This window comes from Zosterops lateralis, assembly GCF_965231275.1.
Source record: "Zosterops lateralis genome assembly, chromosome: 19".
NCBI lineage: Eukaryota > Metazoa > Chordata > Aves > Passeriformes > Zosteropidae > Zosterops > Zosterops lateralis.
In genome coordinates, this window is record NC_139779.1 from 4,340,129 (window position 1) to 4,367,530 (window position 27,402).

At 43.7% G+C, this 27,402-nt stretch overlaps 2 protein-coding genes across 3 annotated transcripts in view; one reads left to right on the forward strand and one right to left on the reverse strand.

The window, feature by feature from the left end:
• TAOK1 (TAO kinase 1) overlaps nt 1-7,978 on the reverse strand; it is a 68,821-nt gene extending 60,843 nt beyond the window's left edge. Inside the window, exon 1 of the mRNA XM_083875230.1 lies at nt 7,778-7,978. The gene's annotated coding sequence lies outside the window, so the exon portion shown is untranslated. The remainder of the gene's footprint in view (nt 1-7,777) is intronic.
• A 925-nt stretch (nt 7,979-8,903) lies between these two features.
• NUFIP2 (nuclear FMR1 interacting protein 2) overlaps nt 8,904-27,402 on the forward strand; it is a gene marked incomplete at its 5' end in the record, with an annotated part of 36,496 nt that continues 17,997 nt past the window's right edge. The window contains 2 exons of one of the 2 annotated variants that reach the window (XM_083875234.1): nt 8,904-9,533; nt 12,938-13,079. In XM_083875234.1, the coding sequence (XP_083731360.1) occupies nt 13,028-13,079 (52 nt within the window). The remainder of the gene's footprint in view (nt 9,534-12,937; nt 13,080-27,402) is intronic. The other variant, XM_083875235.1, reaches the window with a different exon arrangement.

Consider the following 27,402-nt stretch of genomic DNA (forward strand, 5'->3'; position numbering starts at 1 on the left):
CTATTTGAAATACTTTGATATTTGCGGATGAAATTCAGAGCAGGGAATTACTATTATTATCCTGCTCATTCAGAGAAAAGTATAAAACCATCATATATGTAAGATAATATTTCTTTGCTATAGCTTAAATTTCTATTTGTGTATTAATATTTCATTTCTCATATTAATATTAATTAGAGCTATTTCTGTTTAAACATAAAATATTTGCAATATCCACAGAAAAACATTGTGATTATATCAATTAATAGTCACTGGAGTAATTAATTATCAGTATCAGAGATTTCCACAGCAATGGGAAGACTACTCAAATGAGGATCACACATCCTGGTGCTGGACCAGCCACTGTGGAAAAACTCCAGAGGCCAATGTTATGTCTCACCTGCACATGAATCCACAATCACCAATTCTAGCAACAGAGGAAAACATAAGAGATTTAAAATAATGTGCCAATTAGTATTTTCAAGACATAAAGGTCATTCAAGAAAAAGCACTAAAATATTTGAGAAAATATAGGGGCTTTTCCAAAACATTTTTTAAAACTGGGCATCAAAAATTCCATATCGAATTTTTATTCAATAAACTAGCAAATAATTCTTTAAATGTTCTTTATGTTTTTGTGACTAACTATGAGCCAGTGAAGGTAAATCATGTACTTTATAAGTAAACTATTTTCACGTTAGTCTAGTATTCAAAGCACTCTGCTTGTTATTGTCAAATCAGAAATGAATCTTTTGCCCAGTCTTGTTTTTGCAAATAAATTTACATCATCAGTATTGTAATGAAATCAAAGCAAAGGTGAGGATGAAGACTTCCTTCTTCCATAACATTTTATTTTGGATAAAAACCCATGTATACAGACATCTTAAGTACAGATTATCTTAGTGTTTGGCTCCCTGTGCTTTGTCCTTCCAGTTACCAACAGAAATGTTGAATTCTCTGGTCAGTTCAGGACATCTGTGTAGGCTGATCTGCTAAGAATGTGGTCAGCTACTGAGCTAGCAGCTGACAGCAACATCTGAGAGCAAGAGAAGGAAATTTCTCCAGTGGTTGTCATGCAATCACCTAAATTCAGCCCAAGCATCCTCACTAAACCCTCTTCTCCCACCTCCATGGGCTCTCCAGCTCGTACAAATCTGGCCACTCAAGGTGGCTCCCAGAATGGAGATGCTCTAGGATTTCTTTGCCCATGTATTGTGTCAAATGAAGGGAAAAATAACCTTCCATCACTTACAAAGGACAGATGATCAGCATTCAGATGGGTTTGCCTGCATTCTTGCTGCAAAACGGGCAGGTCCCAGCAAGAATTAAAAGGAGGTTCTACCACACACCTTCAGCCAGAGACTAACCTAGTTTTAAACACTTCAAAGCCTGAGTTAGAGGGGGGTTTGTGTGGAAAGGGAAGAAGGAAAATTAAGCCAAAAACACAGGTAAGAATTCAGGGTTTGCCTATATGGCAATTAACCCATAATAAAAATGGAGCTCGGCATTCTTTGCAAGGCACTGCCTCTGAAATGTATCATTATTTCCTTCCCAACTCTGACATGCATTTCTAGGAGACAGCAGGAATTTTTGTCAAGGCCAAGGTTACCCTCTTTTTTAACTGAAGTTGCAAGCCTTCATAAAAACCCCAGTCTAAGAGCCTGGCTGCATACTCAGGTGTACCAACCAAGTATAAAGTGGGGTTTGTACCAGCTCAGCTGATGCCAGGGAAAATCAGATCACTGCACCTTTGTCTTTATGAGTGGCAAAACCACATTACTGCAGTCAGTCCAGTACATAATTCTCAAGACAAGACTTCAATATGCAAAGACTAATTTTAAAAGCCCAAGGAGACATAGGAGAGTGATGGATTAAAGGCAGAAGATCATGTGCTGTGCACAGACCCTGTGTTCTGTTTGACCCTCAAAGAGGGACACAGCTTACCTAGGGGTACAGGGCCAAATCATACCAAAATAGATTCCAAACTCAGGGTTTAACTAGTTTGCTATCTAGGCCAGGAAACAGTTCTGGAACACATTTAACACAGTTTAATCGCATCAAATCACAGCTGGCCCAGAACTGATTTTAACAACTGTCAACTGCTCCTTGGAACAGGGAAAGCCAAAAAGATCACAGCACACAGTTTACAAAGAGCACAGAGACAACCCAAACATCCAGAGCAGCAGCAGCAGCAAAGCAAGGCACATTCAAATCCCATGATCTTTATTCAGATTGGGTTACAAGGAAGTGGGAACTGGGAGGAGTTAATGTTAGTGACAACTGCAAGCCAGAACTAAAGGAGAAACATGTTGCACTGCCACTGGGACAGCTTGAGAAATCCTCCTAACTGATGGAGAAAGTTACTGCACTACTTACTGGATACCCGTGGCCTATTTGAGAAACAGCACTAGCAAAAATAACCTCTCATCTTGGCTGAGGAGGGAGGGACAGTCACCAATTAAAAGGGGACTGAGGTGGGAAATGAGAATTTCATATTAAGAATAGTGAAGGAGGTAAAAATAACAAACATGTGCAATAGGAGATGAGATTCTTTCCAAGAAATCTCAGTACATTTCCCTCGGCATGGGCCCATGGCTCTGTTACTGCCCTTGAGCAGTGGAATATCAGGGAAGAGGAAGGATTGCTGGGTGCTTGGAAAACTGAACACATGGATGGGGAGCAAGCCAGAAGTGTTACAAGAAATGGTCCCTACCCACTTGCACTTGTATATTCCTCTTTCCCATGCTCCTAGATCCCAAAGCTTTCCAGACATTAGAAATCAGCCAGAGCAGAGCAAACTGAAGCTGAAACAGCAATGCAAAGGGAAGGATTGATTCTAAGGACCTAACCCCTCAAAATCTGTGTCTAGCAGTGCTCAACAAGAGGCAGAAGGCTGAAGGGAAGAAAAATAAGTTTTAAAGTTTAGATGAACTAAGTGAAAGGCTGAAAGCAACTTTATTCACATTTTAAGAATTCAAGTGCAATACACACTGTCTTTCAGTCTAAAGCTATAGCAAAAATCCCTGAGATTAACAGCAAACATAAAAATTGTCTTTTCAAATATGGATTGACAAAGCTGACATGCAATAAAAGCTTCCAATGAAACTCACAGGCACTGTTCCCCCACATTCTGATAGGAGGCTGCCCTGTAAACACGCTGCACTCAATGGGTGTAGGAGAAAACTGTTTTTATAAAATTACATCTCACTCTAAAGAAAATATTTGAATGGCTGTAGCCAGGAGTGTAATAAGGGTCATTGGAAGATCACAGGCACAGAAAACTGAAGGGCCTGCCAGCTTTAGCTTTGTGACTTTTACTTTTTTACCTCAAAATCTAGTTTTTCCCCCCAAACAAAACACTTCCAGCCTTTTCCATCCTAAGGACAATACTCAACATGTAAATCTCATGCTGTCACCCCATCCTGACCCCTAAAGAAAAATCAAAACAGTTTCCAGCCAAGCAATACAGCAGGCAAAACCATGAACTACTGTCCACTTGCATTAAGAAGCCATCATCACTCTAACTCATGTTGGACTGTCCTCACCAGCCCCTCAGAGAAAGAAAAACCTCACTGCCAAGCTATAGGTGTGTAACTAATGCTGCAGATCTGTCCTCAGCAAGCTCTGATTAAACTGGAGAAACTTCTCTGTTTAGACAAAACTTACTGCTGCTTTGACAATTTCATGCTATGTTTACAGTGGCTACCTTGCCTTTTCTTCTGGCAAAGAAACAAAGATTTAGCAGAATGTGAAAAAAAAATAATAATGAGGAGTAATAATGCAGTGATTTCTGATCAAGTATTAGAAGTTCCTAATGGCTTCCCTTTCATAATTAAAAAATACTGCCATTCCAGCGATCACCAAATATTTGTTCAAAAATTGCTTTAAAAACCACTTCTGGAGCCCCCACTGTGCTGGCTAATGTCCATTGTGTTTCTAAGGGCCTTCAGAAAGTATTCCCTCCTCCATGTTCTGTACTGTAAATGAGCACTTAGGCAAGGAAGAAGGAATAGTGTAAAAGCCAACTCTGCTTTTAAACAGCTCTCTATCTTTTCCTACTCTTTTCTGCATGCTTCTTCCCCTCAGACACGATGCATTTCACCTCTGATTTCATGTTTTTATATTTTAGATTTTTTCACAGGAAGGACTCTCCCTCTGGAATTTCACATGAGGGGATAAGTGATTTTCTGACCATTTGTCCATTGAATTTTTTTTCAGACTCTTCTCCACAGAGAAATCAATGCATGATCAGCAATGCCTCAGCATGCTAAAGGACAATAAAAACAAAGAGTCCTGAAAAATCTAACCACTACAAGTTTAGCAAAAAGTGCCACTAGCCACCTCTGTCTTTAAACCTCACTGCTGGCTGTGGTGGTGCAGCCCAGTCCCAGGGGTTGTCTCCAACCTCACCTCACTGTGCACTGAGCCATTTCAGATCACCAGGCTGACACAAAACTGTGTTTTTCCTTAGGTTGGCTTTCTGCTGGTGCAGGATCAAAGACCAGAGCCAATGGAATGACACGTGGAGAAGCAGGTGGAGGACAGGACTGCACACCTCAGTCAACTTCCAGCTTAGGGGGACTCAGCAGAGAGCACCAGGCCACACACACCGGGGCTCCATCCTGCACGGTGCCCACCCAGAGTCAGCACTTTGTGCAGAACAGTAGGACACAATATTATAGAAGAAGGGACAGATGTGGGTCTCAGAAAGTATTAAACCATCCTGCTCTGTGCTGTTACAGGCAAGCTTGTCCCAAGCATGGTTAACCAGGAGAGGATGTAACTGAAACCCTGCTCTCAAACCCAGGAAACTTTCCAGTCCAGACGTGACTCCAGTTTAGGGTTGAAGTTCAGCTCTTCCTTTTGTCCAGGTTCACAAAAGGAAATAGAAGTAAAATCCTTGACACTACACAGCATAGTTCAACAGGAGTAAGGTAATGGCCACCCAGAAGCCAAGAGCATGGCTTACCCCTGGTAACACCAAAAAATTTTATGATTTCTAGTATGCACTTCAACCTAACAGTATGTTGTTTACATGATTTTAATACGAACAGGAACACAACAGAAAATACTTCTAAGATAGCATCTTAGTGATTATGGGAGTGTTCTCCAAAACACAGTGAGAATGGAATAAGACAAGTGGTATTTACCATAGCTTCCTCACCACTTCTGGATCACAAAGAGAGCTAGATAAACCCTAATTATCTTCTTACTTGACAAAATACCTATACTGTCAAAAAAAAACTTCTATGAGACTTATTTTGCAAATGGCCTTACTCCCTACTAAGTTGGATCAGATGTATATCTGTACAGAAGTGACAGACAGGAGAGAAAACAGCAGCAGCACATCCAGTCTGTCTTTGCTAGAAAGAGAATTACACCTGAAAACCAAATACCTGGAAACCACCTAATGTTCTGTTGAGTATGCAAGGGTTGTGTCAAAGTGGAACTCGCTACTGCAGAGTCAGCTACCTACAACATCTTTAAAATAAATCTCTGAAATTGCTGCCATATCTATTGTTCTCTACCAAACATCCTCCTTACAGGAAATCCACTACTAGGATACATCTGAAGATGTAATTATTAGTGTGATATTTGCTTCTCTTCTAAGGAATCTCACCAAGCATTAAAGCTGAGACTGTCTCACTATTCATTAAAAACATGTTATTCTGGAGACAAAAACTGGTGAACACAGCTAGAGATGAAAATGGCACAATTGGAAATGTTATTTAGCTGCAAGTAAACATTTAAAGTTCTTCAGTTTAGCTTACACAGGAATTTAACAGCAGGACATAGATAACTTTTTCAAATAGTCTAACTTGAGGCCTAAGCCACCTTATCTGTACATAATTTTAATGCCAACATCTGGTCCTGTACAGGCAACACTTAATTCAGTCTAGTTAAAAATAAAAATAACATCCAACTATCCAAAGAGTTCTTACTTCAGGCAGTTGCATTTCAGCAGAAATAAACTTAAAATTAAGCTGTTCTACCAGAATCACCTTCTCTTCACCGAGATATTGTTAGCAGAGGAGAAAAACATTCTCTCAAGTTCAAAGGACAAATTGAGGTTCAAGTTTATCAATGTATTTCACTCTATGGATAAAAGGAAGAGGAGTCCTAAAAATGGCAAACATACCAGTCAGAACTAGGCCAATGTTGTGGAGAATCTAATATGAAGGCTCAAACCAATCGTTGATTAGGTTTGCCCTTGGACATAAGTAGCAAAAACTATGACACACTAACTATGAGGAGACACACAGGCAAGGAAAATGTAGGCTCAAAGTAGGCTCAAGAAAAGCATACAAAAAAAACTGTATTTATTGCAACAGAAGTTGTTATTCTGTAATCCTGAAATATGAAAACAAACCTTCCCTAGTGTCAAAATGTATCAGTTTTCCACGGTTTTCACTATTATGTGCTATCTACTAAAGCTGTTTTTCAGACACTGAAGATCTGAACTATATTGTTCAATTTTATATATATATATTTTATATATATATACATTTGGGGTGGTATTTCTGAAACGTTTAACCTGAAGAATTCCAAGCTGATAACCTTTATCCAAATACATAAAACAAGAGCTATGTCAAACGCACTATAAATAGCATTAATAGTAAGTAATCAATAACATCCAAACCTTTAGGTAACATCTTATTAATCCGCCCTTGGCATGCATGGGCACACTGCTCTAAGGGCTCTCAAAATGCAATAGTCAAAGGTGAAGGACACAATTTGTTCAACTAGTTAATGCAACTGCTATTTAACCAACGGAGCCACTAAAATGCCACCTAATGAAATACTCCCTACCATGATAAGCAGCAGAGACAAGCACGATAAACACGAAACGTTTTTCTAAGAAAATATATTAAAAAGTCCTTAGGGCTGTTACCGATCTGTCATATTTTCTTCCGAAGGCATGTAAAGATCTACATTTGACAACAACCATTTTAATCCCTGGTTCTTCCCCCCCCCTCCCCACCCTCCCCATTTCTTGTACCGCGCCCAACACAATGGTACAACTGCATCTCCCAGGTATCGCCCTGATATTTATTTCTGCTTTCACAGTGACAAAGGTGAACTCTGATGCTCCAAAGATGCTTGCAGCAAAGCGGGGTGAGAGAGATTTTTCTAACGACATACCCACACGCGGGTTTACAGAAACCCAGCCTCCATGAGATGTTTTAATCTGACAAATTAAAATGGTTGGGAAACGCTATTTGGGTAACGGAATCGGCCGCCACATGCATTGCTGAGGGGGGAGCAATAAAAGGTCTTTAAAATAGGTCACTTTCAGCCAAATCCCACACCAGCACCGAACAAAATGGTATATACACTGAAAACTCACCGCTTGGGGAGGAGCGAGGGGCAGGGAGGAAAAAAAAAAATATTAAAGGGTGGAAAAAAAATAAAAGGGCATAAATCCTCGCGGGTCTCCGAGGGACCCCCAAACCCCTCTGGGGGTCGGGGCTGGGCCGGCGGAACCCCCGGGGGAGCCGCAGACAAAAAGGGCCGCGGCGCTGGGCACGCCTGGCCGCGGGGCCGGCCCCGGCCCCAGCCCTGGGCCTCCGGCGGCCCCTGACAGCGGGGAACACCCCTCCGCCCGCGGCCGCCCCTCCGCGGGAAGCGCCATTTCGCCGCCCGCTCCCCCGCCGGGGCTCGGCCCCGACCCTGCGGCACTGCCGCAGAGCGCAGCGGGGGAGGCGCCGGCCCCACCGGGCCGCCCCCCCCACCCACCGCCTCCCGCACCCTCCCGGGGCCGCCCCGGCCGAGCCCCCCGCCGCGCTGCCGGCCTTACCCTCCGCCGCAGCCGGGCTGGGAGCGCCGGTCGGCCCCCCGCGGAGGAGGAGGAGGAGGAGGAGAAGGAGGAGGAGGAGCGGGGCAAGGGGCGGCGGCCCCGCGGGGGGAGGCGCCCCCGGAGGGGCGTCGGGCCCGGCCCCCGCGGGTGCCCGGGCGCGGCGGGCACAAAGGCGGCGGGGCACGGCACCTAAGATGGCAGGGCGGGCGCGGCGGAGCGCTCAGCCGCCGCCGCCACCACCGCCGCCGGCCGCCACTACCGCTGCCGCCTGGGCCCCGCTCGCCGAGCCGCGGCCAGGCCGCGCCGCGGAGGCGCGGCGTGCGGGAGGGCGGGCGGCGCCGGCCGTGCCGCCGCGGCGGAGCGGGTCCGTGTGCCGGGCCGCGATCGCTGCCGCCGCCCCGCCGCCACCTCCCCTCAGCGCCGCCCGGGCTCCGGCTGCGCCGCCGCCGCCGCCGCTCCGCGCTGCCCGCAGCCAGCGGCCCCCGCCCGCCCCTCTCGCGAGACTTCGCCGCCCTCTCCCTCCCCCCCCAGCGCCGCGGCCGGCGGGAGGGGCTGGGGGCGGCGGGGGGAGCAGGGGCGGGGCCGCGGGGGGCGGTGAGGGGCAGTTGTGCCGCGGGGAGGGGTCCGGGCCGGGAGGGGCTGTGTGAGGGGAAGGGGGTTGGTGATTCTCGGTATGAGAATCTCGCTCAGGAGGGGGGTGTTGGTGTGAGGGTCCCTCTGAGGAGCGGGTGTTGGTGTGAGGGTCTCTGTGGGGAGAGGTCGTTGGTCCGGTGGGCTCCTGTGGGGAGGGGGCAGCCCGCTGTGAGGGGGAGCCCTTGGCGTGAGGGGCTCTTGGGGAGGGGTCCTTGGTGTGAGGAGAGAATAACCAGCTGTGAGGGGTTTTGGCGTGAGGGGTAGTTTTAGGCGACAGGTGAGAGGTTGCTGAGGGGTAGGAGAGCAGGAGAGAGTTGGCGTATGGGGGTGCTGAGAGGAGTTTGGGAAAGAGGGTTTGTGGAAGCCCCACGTGGGGACACTGAGGTGGGAGAGGGGCCTGAGGAGAAGATGGCGGGGGGCTGTTGCTGAGGCCATTTGAGCTCGGTCAGGGTTTTGGGGGGCAGCAGGCCCGAGGGGGAATGAGGAAACTGAGGAAAGATGTGGGGGAGCAGAGTGACGGGGGCTCAGCAATGGGGTATATGGGGCCTGGAAATGAGTAGGGAAAAGAAGTGTAGGGAAGAGGCCTAGCATGGGTGGGAACTTCTTGTGGGCAGTGTGGCAGAGGACAGTGGGTTTGGGGCAGGCTGGCTGGGGCGAGGACTTGGAGCCAAGTGGAGCTGCCTCTGTGGCCAGGAGCAGTTCAGCTACAGGCAGTGACAATCCCAGGAGGTGGTAGGTGACAGCTCTAGTGCAACTGCCCTCACCAAATGGGTGTATTTCAGCCTGCCCTTGGCCAAGCTGTATCTGGGTTTGTGGCCAGAAGAGGGGAAAAAAAAAATCTCATGGGCTGAGCACATGGTCTCCTAAACTGTACTCTTGGCTCTCAGTGGTGGGTGTTGAACTTGGTAGGTTGTTGAGCCTTTGTATGCTTTGGTATCTCCATCTATGAAGCAGAGATAACAGTTTGCTTCATGCAGGGATTAATTATCGCATCTTGTAGTCACGTATTTGTTTATTTGTTTTTACTATAGATTACAGCTGGAGGAATTCTAAACAGTCCACTTCTCCTTGTCATGGTGTTTGAGCGCATTGTGCTCCTGTCTGAACAGAGGAAATCACTGAGGTCAGTCTCCCTTGTGTTTATAGTTGCTTTCCCTTTCAGAAGTATGGGGGCAAGGAATCATCAAAATAACAATTTGTACTGACATCCTGATAATAAATGAATAGAAACAGTTACATAAGACACAAAGTTTGTCAAAGGTGTGTTTGTAGGGATGGCTTCCGCTTCTGACTTCAGAATTGCACTGAAGGCACAGTGCACTCTGTTATAAAGTACCCTGCAAATATTCAATTTTGAGTTGTCCCCTCTATGAGATAATACAACTCAGTAAATCCAGTATTACCCCTTCTGCTGAAATAAAATGGTCAAAACAAACTTCCTTCCTATTTTCCACATAATCTATCAGATATTTTGTATCATAGGAAAGCTTTGTATCCAGCAGGTGTTGAGGTGATGCTGGATACGATTTAGGTAAATTTTGCGTTTACTTTTGGCGGGGCAGAGCTACTGGGGACTGTTTAACCTGAGATGGGGATACACCTGAGGAACATTGTTAGCCATAACAATTGGGGACCACATCTAGAGTTTTGTGAGCTCGTCCCAAAGTGGTCTGATACTTTTCCTTTTCAAATCCCAACAGGAAAAGTGAGACAAACGTGGATCACTTCAAACATATGTTGTTGTGGGTATTGGGAGAGGCAAACTAAAGGTTTATCTGATGATCTCAACCTTGAAGTTGGCAGCTATGAGAGGAAACTTGGTTTCATTCATCTGCCAGAGATATTTGTAGTGTATCATTTGACAAGTTAAAAGGCATTTTTGTAATGACACAAAAATAAAACCATCCACTTTCTGAAACTACAGTTTCTGTCTTCTGAAATAATATGGGAGACATGCTTCTGGGCAATTTAAGGGCATGTTTGAAAAGTAAACATTTGTATTTTCAAATGATGGAAGAATGGTGTTTAATGCGAATCTGCTCAGCGTGGCCTATTTGATATTAATTTGGTTTTGTACTTGTTTTGTCAAATTAGTGGGTATCTTCTGCTTTTGGAGATGGGAGAACAAAATGGAGCAGTAAGAGAGAGTGATCCGCCCACAGGGTCAAAAGGTGGAATTGAGAATCAGGTTCTTCTGAATCTTGATCTTGTACTTCTTCCTGCAGACAAATTGCCTGTAAAGCTCATGAATTATGAGAGCCAAACGAGGTCCATGGAGCTAACCCAGCAAATGCCAGCAGAGAGTCTGGGCCTCTTAGTGTTACAACGCGAGAGATAATGAGAGGTCTAGGTAAAAATCCTTAGAGTCTCTTAACAGTGGCTGCAGAAAAATGTGAATAATGCTTTACCCTGAACTATCAAGTATTTTACTTGAAATGCTAGATCTGCATTTGATATGTATTCAGTGGCTGCTTCAAAAATATACAGTATAGTCTGTGAACAGACTGTTTGGAAAAAGTTCACTGAAATTCTGAAGGAACAGACAGTATGAAAATTATGTTTATTGTTGCCAGCTGAACTAAACAGCACATTTAGCTTTCCTAGTTCATTGCATTAGGCGTGTTCTTGCTGCCTTCTCAAAAGACCATAGTAAGCATCGAGAAAGTTAGTTCAGCTTCATTTGCTAATTTCCTGATGCAAATTTAGTCCACTTAAAAAAGAACTAAACAGGTTTATATATGTCTGCATCTGGGATTTGCACCAGTCTATCTGTCAGATAGCTATACCCAAAGTTAATTCCATCTGAAGGAGGTGCCAGAACATCAATAAATAAATATTACAAATTGCCTAGCGGTTCAGCTGACAGGCAGAACTGGTTTCAACACACTGCTCCCAATGTGCTGCTGCAGAGCTGGTCCTGGAGTAGACCCATAGGACATTCCAGCATGGACAGGAGCTCTAAGAGCATGCCCCAGCTCTCTATGATATTGTAGGAGAGGAAGTAGAGAACAATACTAAGTTCAGCGGAAACTGTGGCAAGAATTTATTCAAGGCACATTGTAATTACTTGAGCTGGGAGTTTGGCCAGGACATTGGGGTTAACACCCCTGCTCCTTTAGAGGTGTCATAGTTTATTTTTTTTAATGACTCTAAGTGATGAGAAGCTTGGCTTTCTGTCTCAGCAGAATGACACCAGTTTGAAGCAGTGTAAACTTCTTACAGCACTGTGAAGGTGCTGGTTCAGAACTAACTCAGAGCAGTGATGGGGCCTAGTACAGTAATCATTGCTTTATAAATACTTGCAGTAGATAAGGGAGATAAGAGTGTGATTAGGGCACAGTTTCAGGTGCTGTAATTACAGCCATGCCTTCCTCAGCCTTCCGTCCAAATGCTGCTTGAATCTGGCCATTTTTAAGCAAACAATTGTAATTTTTAGAAGAAATCGTAGAACTTGAAGCAGAGAAATTTGGTTATTAATTATATAGCAGTTGTGAACAGCAGTTACTAATGCTTTTTCTTAGGAAATTTATCATCATACAAGCAAAATGTAATTTAATCAATTTAATTCTTTCATGCCATTGAGATTTTTAGGAAGTGTTCTTTGTATGTATGATGTACCAATTTAGAAACTGACTTCAAGCTTGATCTCTGCTAGCAAAGAAGATAAGCACTTGTGTCTTTTAGTGAGTGAGTAGTTGTGCAATGCACAAGTGAGGAATTGTTTTGATTTTACCAGCACGTAAAACCTGCCATCATTCCTATAGTGCAGTTTGGGCCATTATTATGGGTTATGAGGTTATACAGGAAAAACATGTTCTAGAGAAGGGCTGGTCAAAATAAACGAGGTAGTCTTGCAGATTACAACAATCTGGTTTTGTATCAGTGATGTAAATGCTTGGGTACATCCACTAGGATGAAGATACTGTGTCAGACAGTGTCCCTCTGACAGTTCATGCTGTAAGGACAAAAATGAAGCAATACTGACAAATGACATTATTACGTAACAGCTTTTGTATTCTATGACAACAATTACAATACTTCACTCTTCTCTTACCTTTTATTAGATGCTCCTTGCTGTGCACTTATGATTGTTCCCTGAGTTGAGTGGTTTTAGCTGTTAAGAAATAGGGAAATGGTGGCACAAGAAGAAGTACTTCCCAAGGTCATATGGGAAATGAGTGTCAGAAACGTAAACAGAATCTCAGCCTTCTGACTTGTCCCACTCTGCCCTCTGGGAAACCAGACAAAAGTGGAAAAGTGGCTTGCAGTGTGACTCAACAGCTTTTCCTTCCTCAGCCACTGCCATGCTGGGCAATTACAAATAAATGCCAGTAGGTCATTTCCACCTGAGTCAAACAGGTTTCCTAGGGACTCTAGGTAGCACATTTTCTGCTAGTGAGGACTCTGCGATGGGTCTTTGCAATAAACTTGGTTTGAAATCTTTTCAGAACTAACTGGTTTTTTAGGCCATGACAACTGAGTACAAGGAGAGTCTGTTCAGGTATCTCAGAATTTTTTTTCCAACAGCAGGGCTGGAGGGGGTTTACTCTGGCACTGGTTCAGAATACCTGCAATGGGTACAAGGATCTGTATTATGGAATCCTTGAAGAGTGACTGATGGAAAGAAGCAGCACAGGAAAGGCCTTGGCTCTGGTCCTCGGATGGATGGGTAAGAAGAGGCCTTTGGCAGAGAAGGGAGAAAGGTGACTAATAATGTGAAACTGGGAGGAAACTCATTTCAGTTATGCAATCTGCTGGCTTGCTTTCTCTGAGGGAAGACACCTTTTGTTAGTTGTTCCATTGGCACTTGCTGCTCATGCTGTCTTCTGAATAGAAATCTAAACCAATTATTTCTTTGCTTGACTTAGGAAGCTTAATTTAGCTTCATGGCAATGAAAATACAACAGCAGTTAATTTCTTTGTTCTCTGTCTGCAGAATCGCTTTTAGATTTACTTTGTGTCTTCCCTTTATTATTGGTTCTTTTTCCTGGCTGTCCAGTAGTTTAGCCAAGATGAAGAAACTTTTTTTCTGCTGTCATGCACTCATTCTCCATATCTCACTTGTTCCACGCTTTTCTGTGTCCTTTTTTAGCCACATTTCCAAAGCTTCCATGGAGAATTTTGCTGTGGTGGTTCAAGAAGTTGCTGTTGTCAATCTAATCCTCCCCCACAGGTTTTCCCTCATAGCTGAGTCAGCAGAAGAGAGTTTGTTCTGTGCCTGACCCTGCTGGGTTAGTGCTGGCTATCTCAGCTCAGACCCAACCCTGATAGAGCTGTGACTGCCCTGGCCTTTGTCCTAGACTGGCTGGTGCAGGGATGTGTATTTACACCAGCTGACTGTGGTACAGGGAGGTAGCATCTGGAAGAACAGTTTGCTGGAGAGGATGACTGGAACTGCTGGACAGGAGTTGGTGGAACTCTTCTGAGAGCTCCTATATTCTGTTTAAAATGGTGTCTTTTCCAGTGGCCTGCAATGAACAGCTCTGCTGTTGACCCTATCTGGATCTTGATCTCCTGTTTTATAGATTTTATAGGTAAAACAACATTTTACATTGTTGTAAACATGCTTCCAGGCACTGATTCTTAAAATCTGTAAAACAATTGTGAAACTATGGCCTTGCTCTTCAGCAATTCTGCAGTCACCTACCTCTGAGACACTGTATTTCACCCTTGAATAAGATTCTAGAGCAGAAAAAGAGTTAGACTGCATACAGATTAATAACTGTATTGCTAGTATATCTGGCTACTGCAGCATGACTCACCCATCAGTGCTTGTCAGAGTCTGGCGTGACCTCATTGAAAGCTTCAACATCTCCGATGTGAAGGCAGGTTGTAATCCAGTGTGGGAATCCTAAATAAGTGGGGAATGAAGTTCTGAGATTGTGATGATGCATACATCATAAACATCTCCCTGGAAATCAATTATGCCCTCACCAGGAATATTCTTACTGGTTTCTGAGGATCTCTTGGTGCTAAGCCTGTTTCCTGCTTTTATTAAAAAAGAAACACCTGTACTATTCAAGACAGCAACAGAAATAGATGCTGGTGGGAAAATTTAAGAGTGAATGGGACATGTCAGGGAGGAGATGCTCTGTTATTTGCAAGGACAAGAAAGAGCTGATGGTTCCTTTTTATTTATCACAGCTTCTACAGAATTCTGTTCTTTATTTTTTTCCTATGTCAGTAATGGGGCTTCTGGTATGCAGGTATCTGCTGCTACTCAAACTGAAAGTGAAATCCGTGGCTGTTGGTCTGGTTGCTGTCCTTAGGACATGTGAATGTCTGCTCCTGTTTTGCTGTAGGTAATTTCTGTATGTGGCAAAGTTGTCTGTGCCAGCCTGGAAGGTTGTCCATAAGCAGCCACAGTTACTGTCTCTTGGTTTCTCAAAGCTGCAGCTCCTCACTGGTTCCACAGACCTGCTTTGTGACAGAGTATCAGTAACTTTGCAGAAGTCACTGCATCCTCTTCTCTGCTTGGGATCAACTCTGTATCTGAATGTGGGTATGTCCCTCCTGCAGATCTGCTTTTCCTCTCCAGACTCTTACCTGGTGAGTTTGTTCTCTTATTCTTTGCCTTAGGTAGACAGTGATATGACTTCTGCATTTCTTAATACTTTTCTATCTTGAGTCTAGGAACATGGATCATTATTATTTTGGGATGAGGGAAGAGGGCAAAAATCCTGTTCTGAGTAGCTATATTTTACATTTTGGTCCTTCTTTAAGGAGGGTGCAGCAGGTCACAGAATCATTTGTAAGGAAAAAATAGGCAACCTTAGGCCTTTTTATTGGTGATTCCTTACCACAGAGATCAGACAGGTATCTCCTTAGCTGTTTTGTGAATCCATGGTCAAATAAGTTGATGAGTATGCCCAGTTTCTAGTACTAAGCACTGTGCATGTGCACACAAAATATATCTAGTTCTAAAAAATAATGTCTCTGATGTTCTTTGTGCAGAAACCAAGGCCTGGATGAAAGTAGGCATACCTTTGCTGGATGATCTCATGGATGCACATCGTGATGTACTAGGGTCTGAGAGATGGAAGCCCCATAGAAGTGTTGTCCATGCTGCATTCAGCTGAGGGGATGTTGGCTTAAATTATTGATCTTGTATTTGAAGTCCTATTGCTTGATTTATATGTTGATTTTTAGTATCTTGACACACCTTTCCTTCACATAGTAAAGCATACCTGGGGTTCTAGTAGAATTTTGCTCTTGAGTGAAGCTCAAACCTCACTGCTGCTCCTTGCCTTCAGCTGGAAAGGGACAGACACCATTTGTGACTGATTATCCTGAGTCACCGATTCCCAGCTGGCATGTGCACTGCAGTTCCGTCTCTTCCTTTCCGATTGCACTCCCTAGAGGAGATTGGGAACAACTGCAGTCATCAGCTCCAGCGTGTGGTGTGTGCGCTTGCCGGGATCCTCCACACAATTGGTGGACAACCCCTGGCTACGTCTATGGGGTGAGCTGCTTCTGATTTGTTACTGTATGCCTGGCGTTTCCACACAGGAAAATGGAACAGGTGTAGGAATAGTAAAAAAAAAAAAATTTTCTTGATATTTACTAGAAAAATATCTACATTGTAGAGATGGTGATAGGATATCTCCATTAAATAATCAGTTGAGACAAGTGATGATGCCAGTAATTCTCTCACAATAAGATTGTGTGATAATGGATGAAAACTAAGAATCTAGAGAAATGGTGAAAGGTGAAGTAGTTACTCCCTACACTGGCAAAGTTCTGCTACCAGAAGCATGGGTCCACCATGCAGGAGCTGACAGATTATCTGTTCTGTCACTCTTGTGCTGTGTTTGTTATCCTGCTTGTGCAGTGTCCCAGAGAAAGGCTGCTTAAGCTCAGCAGGGAAATAATGCAACATGTTGCTATGTTATTTCATCTGACCAAAATGTTTTCACTGTGTAATGCTTGCTGCTAGTCTTGTGCGTAGCTCTGGGGGAAGCTGAAACACAAAACACTTCATTGAGCTTTTTGATCCAACAGGTCTTGACATATTGCTGCTGGATACATCTCTGTGTCTGATCTGAACTGTGACAGTTCCATTCTGTCCTGCTAAAATAACAACATATTAAACAATACTGTTCTGTCCATGCCCTTTCCACCTATTGACTAAAAAGTTAAAATCTTATTAAGCTAGTTTTAATTTACATGTCATAAGCTATTAGTTAATGGTCAGCTGATTTTCCTGGCATGATGATTGCAAAGTGTGTAACACAGATCTAGTGCTTGTATGGGACCAAATGAGTTAAACCAGCTCCTTCTGCTGAAATAGCCAGTGAAATACAGTGATGCTCTGCATATCAAATCTGTTTGCAACAGGTCACCTGTGTTTGCCTGGGACAGTTCATCCTGTTAGCAGGCACTGATCCAGCTAAGGAGGAGATATGTGGCTTGTGCTGATTCATGAAAGCAGGTGCAAGTTGCATCAGTGAAGTAAGGAGTGGCTCACCTTAGAAGCAGGATGTAGGTTTTAGAGTAAGAACTGTTAACAAACCACCTTTAGAAGAAAGTTAGGGGGAAAAATACATGAGAGAGACTTTCAAATCTGAATTGATGAAATTCTGATTCTTCTTGCTGCATCAGAGGTTTGTTCCAAATGAGGAAGGTGTAGAATTGTTAACACCACTGAGGTGTCTTGGGAAAACATGCACTGTAGCTGCAGACAGCAGTAGTCCTAAGGCAGGTTTTCTGGGAAGGGTTGGATGACAGCTGTTCAAAGCCTTTCATATAGTTACTCTCTTGTTCCTTCTTTATAGATCTGACTCATCTGTCCCTGTCCTAAACACACCAGTTTCATTTGGTTGGGTTTTTTTTCCCCTCTCCTCTCATTTACCTCATATCTTATATCCTTCAAGATTCCTTTTGTATCTCTGGGCTTAATTCTATTAAATCCAGTTCCTTTGACTTTTACTTTTCCTGTGTTTTGCACTTGCCACAGATCCCCAGCAAACTTGGCAGCCAACCCTTGGGCACTCCAGAGAAAACAACTGTCTAGACCAGGCACCTTCTGCCTGATGCCCTGGACATACCCCAGAGCTCCCAGGCATTACTCTGTATTCAGAACAACATGTTGCTGTGCAAATTATTCCTTTCTGATCTTCCTCTTACCTCCACAGTGTTATGTGCACCCAACTTCTCAGCAGGCACTAGCCTAATGTTTATTGATCTTTTACAGAGGTCTGATTCAAAGGAGGATTGATAAAATCTTGTCCAGTGTTTTTGTGAACTCGTAATTGCACCTGCCTCCTCCTAGGGAATGAGGCAAATGGGAGTGAGGGAGCCCACAGAATAAATAGTACCTTCTGCAGAGCTGGAGATAGTGCAAGCTGGAGACCATCACTGCAAAGGCCTTACAGAGCTTCTGGTATCCAGCAGAATTCAGGAAGGTGTTACTCTTTTCTAACAGGAAGGGAAATCAAATATTGGTCTAAAGAGTTCTATGGCATGGGAAGGGCACAGAAGCTTTAATGCAAAGTTGCAAGCTGTGCCCGTTCCCAGTTAAAGCCCCTGTTGCCCTAGGCAATCATTGAGCTGTCAGTGTCCTGCAGCTTTCATACAGAGATGTGACCAAAATAGCTCCACAACTTTACAATGTGGCTAAAAATAGCTTGCAGGTCAGCTTTTTTTTCCTCAAAGGTGGTGGTGACATCGGGGGAGAGCACTCTTGCTTCTGTTGAGTGCAGGTAGAACTGGGTAAACAAAGGGAGGACAGCAGCATTTTAGCTGAAGAGCCTTGAGGGAAGAGAGGTGATGAAGGATGGGAAAGGACTAGGGAGAGATGGGCTGAAATGTCAGGCATGGGCGGACCCGCTGCTGTTGGCCAAGTTAGTGTGCTTATACCCAGACAACTTCTCCCTGGGGTTTTGTTTCCATGATGTTTGGGAGTTATCAGTCTGTTCCTGTCTCCTTGTGGCCCATGTCAGGATGTGTCACTGGATGGGCTGGCCAGCAAATGCAGTGTTTCTTGCTCCTCATTTCCAGACAGTGAACACAAACCATGACATCACCTCTGGCCAGCAGCAGATCAGAGGCTAAGCCATGGCAATGTCAAGTGTGTTTTGCTGTGGCCATTCAACCAGAGAGCTGATCTTTTACAGTGCAATTTGCATGTGGAGAAATCTGGATGGCCCTTAGTTCTAGAGGGATTTCAGTATTTGTTCTTGGGCCAAAAATAGGCTGTTTTTATGGGGTTGAACTGTCTGTTTTTGTAGAGCATTACATTTTACCAAAGGAGCAAAGCTGCACACCATGATCCTCAGAGTTTTAGTCTCTGTTGTGTATACTAGGTCTGGCCATGGAGATGAGTCTCAGCCAAGTCTGGAAGTTAAGTGCCTGATTTGGAACATTATGGGAATCTAATGTAGGTTATGTGAGGTTTGCCATGCCTGCAGCTCCTGTGCCGCTGAGGTAAGGGTACTGCAGCAGGCTGTGCTAGTGAGAATTTCCTTTGTGCTGCAGGTTTCATGCCTGGTGCTTTCATAGTGCTGAAAGAGGAGAAGGAGACAACAAAAATGTGAAAAATGGAGGCCAGGTCATTACTGTCAGACGAGGACAGAGTCCTGTAGCCAGTCAGATGTGACAGAATGCACTTGCTGATGCTGCTACCAGGAAGCTTGAGAGAAATGTGACTGAGTGATAGCAGTGCGCATGTGCCTTTGGAGGAAGGAGAATATGTGTGTGCTCTTGGAATGCTTTTCTCTGCCCAGCAACATCATTGCTTCTTTTCCTGGTGTTCTGCTTAAGCAGCTGTTCTGCATTTATGATCCAATCTATTCTTCATAGAGGGCCATCTACACACTGAGCCACCTTCAGTGTCATTATCAGAAGGACTGATAAGACCTCAGGTTTGCTCTGAGTAAGCACTATAAATAGGGCAAAAGCACTATAGTTACTGTTCTCTTAAACTAGTGTGAGTCTTGTAGGACCAGCCCCTGTCCCCACCTATTTAAAATGGCTCCTGTAGCCTCACAAGAGGGAGACTTCAGCCAAATACGTCTCCATATTGACAAGTATGGAGAGAATTATGCGCATGATCAGCTTGCTAAGAATTTCATTTGATGTGCAGCTGGAAGTCAGCTGCCAATAGAAAAGGGGAGCTCTGCATACCTGCTTGTGTGCTTCAAGTGCATTTAGATGCTACAGGCCACATTAATTGCAGACTGCAGTTAGAACAGGTTATAGGTAAAATCAACTCAATACCATCACCATGACCATTTAGTACAATCATTTCTGAGCACTGCAATTTCTCACCACAGCCTGCTCCTTCCCTTCAGTGAGAGCTGTTCCTTGGTCGGCCCTGCCCAGCTTGTAAATGTAGCTCATCAGTCTCTGCTTCTTTGCAAATGAGCTGCGTAGGTAATGGGAGGAGGAGGAGGCAGCAGCACTGCAACCTGCCCATCCCCAGCCAGTCATAAAGGCTCCGTGTTCCTTAGGCTTTCTGAAGTTATTTGCCACATGAATCGCGTGGGTATAAAACTTTGTTGTTTCCTTAAATGCTCTGCCTTTTGCAACAGGTCATTTCCCAGTGGGGAAAACAGGCTGTCGATGTGGTAGGCACTCAGCTTGTTGTTTGGATAAGATCCAGAGCTGATTAGTTTGGGCGCAGCAGTGTGCTAACACAGGCAGAATGCACCCAGACTGGCTCCTGTCGAGATAGCCCCACTCTCCCCACCTCTGTCCGCGGCCCCGGATCAGCGTGAGCAGCGGTTCCCGTCCCTCTCCCTGCCTGCCCTGGCACGCCCACAGGGAAGCAGAATTTGCACCCCATGCCGCGTGCCCGTGTCCTGAACGCTACCAGCCCTCCCAAAGCAAACACTGATTTGCCTGTCTGCACTGACTCAGCTGTGCTGAAAGCAGGAGTCAGTAATAAATCCGGTTCTGTAAAGTCCATAGGTAAGGAACAGCCTCAGATACTGAAGCATTTTAAAGGAACTTGACTCTGTCCCAGGAAGTGCACTGAAGTGAGCAATGCTGCATTGGGCAAGAAAGCCTACCCAGGAGCCATTAATCTCTCAACATCTGTAGCCCCGCGGTTGTAAGCACTGGGGGTTGTCTTCCCCTGCCTGCAATTACTAGCTAACAACGGGGAATTCAAAGGAATCTGGACTATCTTTAGGAAGCAAGTACCTAGTCTTTGCCTCCTCTCAGGAAGCAAGGTCCTTCATTACAGCCTGTCGTGGCAAGGGGCTTGCAGATAAGGAGGAAGGGCAGGAAACCTGCTGGGCTTTGCTTCTTTAGCAACTCTAAATATTTTCCATAGTCTTAGCACTGTGAGTCAGCATTTCTAGAGCCTTGACTTGTTTACAGCAGCAATCAGTGAGATGGTATAAGGTAGGTGGGGTGTGGAGGTATGTTTGTGTCTAAAATGAGAAACCCTTTGCCCAGGCGCGAGTGGAGAAGTTACCAACTTTATTTTCCATTTGTGACTAACAGGAAGCAAAGGACTGGATACCCTAAAGAGTAACTGCAGTGGAGCCAAGCCATTTCCAGGAGTTCCCTAGTGTGAGTAAGGGGATTGAACTTCACAAAGCTGTAAACATTGTGTTGCTGTAGTTCACTTGATATATATATATTTAAAAAAAGACTGCAAATATTTATGATTATCAGTACAGTGGGATAAAGGTAAGTGACACTTCCCATGTGGAGTGGTATGGATTCATTTTGCATTGGCCTGGCCAGACAGGCTGTGGGGCAGGAAGACCCCCAAAAGTGTATGGGTAACAAATCAATCACTGAAGTTTCCATTCAAAGCCGATATCTTCACTGGAATAAGGAACATCAGCTATGGGATATCTTCTGTCACTGCATGCAAGCTTTTTCCCTATGCCTGACTGGTCAGCCTGGCTGGATCTTGTGGTAAAGGGAGGTGACATCAAAACCAAGATATTTTAGATCTGCAACCTCAGTTCTGCAAAGGTGTTTGTTTTGAAAATTCTAGTTTCCATAGCGATGTAGTGCTGTTTTCTCTCATCTTTCTCCCATTAACCCAGTCTTAGCAGCCATTAGATAAATTATCAGTAAGGCAAACCTTAGTATTTTTTAATCTTAAGTGATTTATATGTGTTGGTTCCTTAGTGAATCAGAGGCATTTAGTCAAGGATTGACTCATATCCTTTCCTGGGGCTGACATGAGGTCTATTGCAGTGAAAAGATGATAATGAAGAGTGAATATTATTAATTGGACTTGATGAATGAATTAGGAGGCTACTTTAGAGTGGGGGTCTAGAATTCTGGTTTAGTTACATGTCTTTAGATTTTATGTTCCACTATAGCTTCATTAAGACTTCATATTTTTGTTTCATACATGTAGTAAATAAACCCTTTTGTAAGGATTGCTGTGTAGTGCTGTTCCACTGCTTTTCTCCATCCCAGAGGTGATTTTTGGACACAGTTCCCCTTCCCATTGTTAACAGAGCCAGTGCTCATGCCTCATTCCTTCATTCTTCTTTTTAATATCTACAAAAATGCAGTTAAGCAAATAAGGCAAGATCTTTTTTATTGTGTTGTTCGGTGATGTTGTTGCTTTATTTTGTTTCCTGGTGCATCTGGCCTTTCCTGGTCAAGGAACTACTAATTTTGCCAGAATAGCTATGCAGGTTGGAATGTAAAAATCCCAGACTTAACCCTGCAGCAATAATGACATGCAAAAAATAAAGATGTAGAGATGATTTATTCTGATGGTGTAGCTTGCCTTTTAAGGAGATGATTGAGTTCTTTTGCCTATATGAACTGTATCTCCACCTGGGGAGCTATGCCAGAATAGCTGTTCCACAAACCCTTTGCTGTGAACATCAGCCTTTGTCCTGGAATCCAGTCCTCATGAGTAGGTAAGAAGTGAAGTGCAGAAACTGTGTGGGAGAATGAGAGTGGCACTGTGGACCAGATTCCAAGATAAGGAAGTAGGGCTAGGTACAGGCAAGGGTTAGCCTTTGACTCTTGCAGCGTCCTCTCTTAGTAACAAAAATACCTGAATTGTATAGAATAAAGCACAGATCCAGTCAGTTGAGGATACAGGAACTCTGTGGAATCTGGATGTTAACAGGCATCTGCTGCCCATTACTTGCCCTGCCTGTCAGTTTTCCTCTCCAACTAGAGCCATCAGCTGTCTTGTTTGTATTCAGTCCATGAGTTCTTCAGAGAAAATGGGTTTTTAAAAGTAAGTTCTTCACCCTGCTTCTATTTGAGCTTCCCAGGCCCTGGATATCTGGCAGAAATAGCCTCTTAAGTCCCAAGAGGTAGAAGCTCACTTGTGCTTGAAAGAATAGTAATCCTAACAAAATCTCTATTTTAGATGTCAAATATTTACTTTTAGCTGAATTATCCCCATTCATTGAGAAAACTAATAATACTTTGCACTCCACAATGTAGCTTATCAGTGAATCCTGATATATATTTTATGCAAAACATTAAAAGTTGGTTGCTTATCTTTTCATTTACCTTTTTTTTCCCTCTTTGTGTTCCTGCATTCCTATGTTTTGAGATAAGGTGAACAAAAGTTCTCCAACTGCTATCTCTAAGCTATGCATTCTGCAATACCTTCACTGTGTTCTTTTTGATTCATTCCCTCCGAGGTGAATGGTCCCAGTCTTTTTTAAATTTCCTTCAGACAAGGGCTCTTCCCAATCCCTGATCTTGTAGTCAACCATCATTGCCCTGTGTCATATAATGAAGCAGCAGTCACAGTAATAACTCAAACAATAACCCCTCCAGACTGGTGTTCTGTCAGTGCTGGGCATTGTTAGATTGTAGAACCTGAGTGCAAACACAAGCAGTGGAGTCCCCGTGTGCCAAATGCAGACATACCCAACACACATTTAAAAACTAATAATAATAATTATTAAAAAAAAAAAAAAAAAAAAAAAAAAAAAAAAAAAAAAAAAAAAAAAAAAAAAAAACAACAACCACTTCTGTTTCAAAATACCTGCTTGGTATCCAAATGGAATGAGAATAAAATGTGACTAGCAGCCTTGTGACTGTTGTGTTGTATAACGAGATAAAAAGTGCTTGGGATTTGTGGATTGAGCTTTTTTTCATTTGTCTTCTAGAGGTCAAAGTCTACTGCAAGCAGTGACCGGTGCAATTCCCTGTGTAAGTCAGGCTGGACTGCCTGTGCCTCAGGTTCTAACAGCAGGGGAGTTTGTGCAAGAACACCTTGGTAGGTGTTTGTGTGGATTTCGCTGTGGTCCCTGTGATGATTCTAGGAAGCAGGAGGAGATCCAGAATTGTCTGAAAGCCAGGAATCTTTGAAATCCCAGAGAAGTAATGGTAAGAGATATGGCTGAGGCCAACCTGCCTGCCTCCCATACTGCTTCTTGTGTGTGTCCAAGAAGCTGCCTCCATTTTATACAATTGCACTCTAGTAGACAATTTTGCATGCAGATACGGGCAGCAGATGTTACTCATGCCTGTGTGAACACTTCAGTGTTTTTACAACATGGATGATCCTCAGATTGAGTCCTGTTAAACAATAGATGTACTCACCAGAAGTCCCACTGGTTACAGCCATTCTCTTACAGCTTGCTCAAAACATTGTGAAGGATGGTCACGCCATTCTTCTTTGGCCACTCAAGGGGATTTACTCACAAATATGAGCAAAATAAAATTAGATGGCTTAAGTGGCTGCAACCCCAGCTGTGTCCCCACTGCCCAATTCCCAGAAGGTCATGCCTGCAGCCAGGCTGGCTCTGGAAGGCAACTCCTGAGCTGCTGTAGTGACAGCCCATTCTTCAGGGTGTTAATATTTGTCTGGCTCCTCTGTGAAACAGTTTAGGAAGCTTAACTAGAATAAAAATGTGCACTTTTCCATCTGAAGAATTATTTTTTAGTTTAATTTCTCAACTGGGCTCTGAGAAGCAGCAGCATTGCTGTGAGAGATGGGCAGGGCAGAGAGAGATGACCTTCCCTTTTGGGAACAGCCATTACATCAGTTTTGCTGCCCTATGGTTATTTTTGGTGCTGGACAGCCTTAATTTTCTGGAGAGTGAATGAAGGATTAACATAGTGTGCTTATGACATTTGGAAATTAAGCTTTTAGGAAAAAAAATCATAATTCAGCTGAGGTAGAAATGCTTAAATTGCTAGGGATTGGAATGATGAGTGTCCTGGTATTCATTTCTACAATTCAGCTAGGGGTTAAATCCTTTTTTAATTTTTTGGGTTTTGCTGCTTTTTAAGACCTCTAACCCAATGCCTACTATCCAGCTGCCTCTAGAGAGAGAAGTCTTTAAAGAGACTAGCTTTGTACCTATAAATAATGTACACAGCAGAGTACAGAAATGGAGTCAAGGAGAAGCTCCTCCTTAGCTGAACATAACTGCAGCAGCTCTGTGAGAATAGCTGTGGTCAGGCTGTGAGCAGCACTCGTTCTCTGTCATCCATCTTGACTAAACGGCTGCTGAGAACTAATTCTGAGGTTCCAGCACTTGAATATCAACTGGTAAATCACAACTGCCTTGTATTGAAACATATTAGATGCCAGCAGCCAAACGTGGCAAGGTTTTGAACAGTGTAGTTATAAGCCTAGTTGGAACTAAAGGTCTGCTGGAGTGCTTTGTTAAGTTGGATGTGTTGGAATATGGAGAATTTCGCAAGTCTGAACCCCTGCTATAAATGAAAACACTGTGGCAAAAAAATGTAAATAAATGCCACACATACTTTGTGTAAGCGTCCTTCCCAATATCTATAAATATTGTAATTTTGCTCTTTCCCAGTTTTGAATTTTAAACAGGAGACAGACACATGAAATATTACAAAGCAAGCATTTTATTTTTTTTCATGGATTAATTTTATAATTTCACTTTTACCTAAAAACAGTTAACGGAAACTAAATGTAGTGTTTTAAAGAGGATTGCCTTTGAAAGGAAGTAATTTGTTCTTGAAAAAATAACTTCAATATGCAGTTTAACTGCATTTTAATATGAACACAAAACTCATTCTGGGTGAGACTCTCCAGGAAAACTTTCTCATGATTCCTGTAGCAGTTGATTCATTCCTTGCTCCCTTAATTTTGCAATTTTAAATGCAAGTTCTCTGCAAAGCCATCCACTTCAAAGCTTCATAAAACAGAGCTTTGAATAAATTACTGAGCTAGAAATTATACTGGCTGTGCCCAGCTTTATGCCTAGATGTGGGAATACTTGGCACTGGGTGTGGAATTCCAAGGAAAATTGCATCTTTGCTGGCTTGCCAAAGAGCAGTAAGAAGGAAGACTGCTGCAGATGAGCAGACACGGAAATCTCCAGTTTCCCTTTCCAGAGAACACATCCTAAAGAACTGTTGAATATTAATACACAGTACAACTGGTGCAACACTGGGCAAGCACTGGGATTAACAGAAACTACTCCTTCTGGAGGAGATGTGTCCCAGTGTGGCCCCAGTGCAGCACCATGCTCTTACCTTTAAAATGCATCCCTGTGGAATCAGTGGGAAGTGGGGAAGGCCTACCATGTGTGGACACACCATGTGGGAGTGTGGGATGCCCATGCTTCATGTGCCAGGTGATGAACCCCAGGCTATATTATTTTGAGGTGTTTTTTTCTGTATTTTGCAAGCTTTAGATAATATAATACTGATAACATGACACTTCTCAGCAGTGACATAGTTACTTTGTCTTTCACAAAGAGACAGCCCACCTTCCTCTGTATTCAGAGTTCTGGTATATGTGTGTGTGGAGATGATTTGTCTATAATTGTTTGCTTTCTTCAGAGTCTTTTGAAGTTTAAAGCTTCAAGCTAGCTCCCTATATTAAAAATAAATTCTTCCAAGCCACCAATAAAATGTCAGCTGTGATTAAAGCCCAAGTCCTCATTTTAAGACTTGTCTCCTAAGCACTGTGAGGTCACTCAATGAGTCAGCGTTTGAAAGGACCAGGACCGTTATTGTTTGGGTAAAGCCCAAAGTTCATCATTGCTTGCTTAAATGGTTTCATCACGTTTTAAACTGCTTTGCATTGTGCTGAAAGAAATGTAAACTGCAGGAATGATTTGGCAGAGAGCGTGTGATATTTCAGGCACTTCAAATCTGGAAAAAACCCTCTGTATTAGTGTCGAAGTTGGTATTTCTGGTAAGGAGAAGCTTTACCTTCTGTGTAGTAAAGAGAAGAGTGAAGTGGGAAGCTGCGTTTGTGGTATAAACTTTCAACTGTGTTCTCTTAAAATAAAGCTTGGGAACTGTAAAATCTCCAGACAAGGGCTCTGTACAATGCCAAAGTCTGATAGGGCTTTTCTAGACACATGCACTTTATTAATTTTGTTAATTAAAACAGTGAAAAAATAGAACAGAGCATTAAGCTGCAAGGAAAAGCCTTGAGAAGCAAGTCCATACTATTTTGAAGACTATCTGTGAAGCCCCTTTATATTTTTGTGCACATTAATTGTAACAGTCTTTAATTACATAAACACAGTTTATTTTGTCACTTTTCCTCCCTGTTTGCTGCAACGCATGCTGTTGGGACTATTTGGAGGCAATTAATCACATCAGAGCTTGGAGCAGGATTCTGCCTCTGTCTCCAGCCTGTGTCAGTCGTGGGTCTCCCCATGCTCTCTGCCCTTTTCCTACATTCCCAATTAACTCCTGCCTCGGTTCCTCACTGATCCATACAGCCCAAAACCCTTTATCTCAGTGCTGTCTGGAGAATTGGGCCTTGGTGTTGAGGATGAATCCAGGAACAGCACTTGAATATCTTGCCCTCCTGCAGTGGAGGCTGGTCGGAGCAGAGGCGGGAGTTCAGGTCATTTACCTGCCGCCCCCTGCCCCGGAACATGTTCAAGTGGGGATAATCAGTGATTGAAATTGTACGAAATCTGTTACAAATTCTGTCAGTTTTCAAGAGTTCTCATTACACTCTCGGGCTTCCCCATCAACCTTTGATGGTTTTTGCTGACCATCAGTTAAATCTCCGGTTCTTCTCTGGGAGGTGACAGGTGCATTTGTTGAGCCCCCCTTTCCCGGGCCGGGTGGCGGCTCCGTGCGGGGAG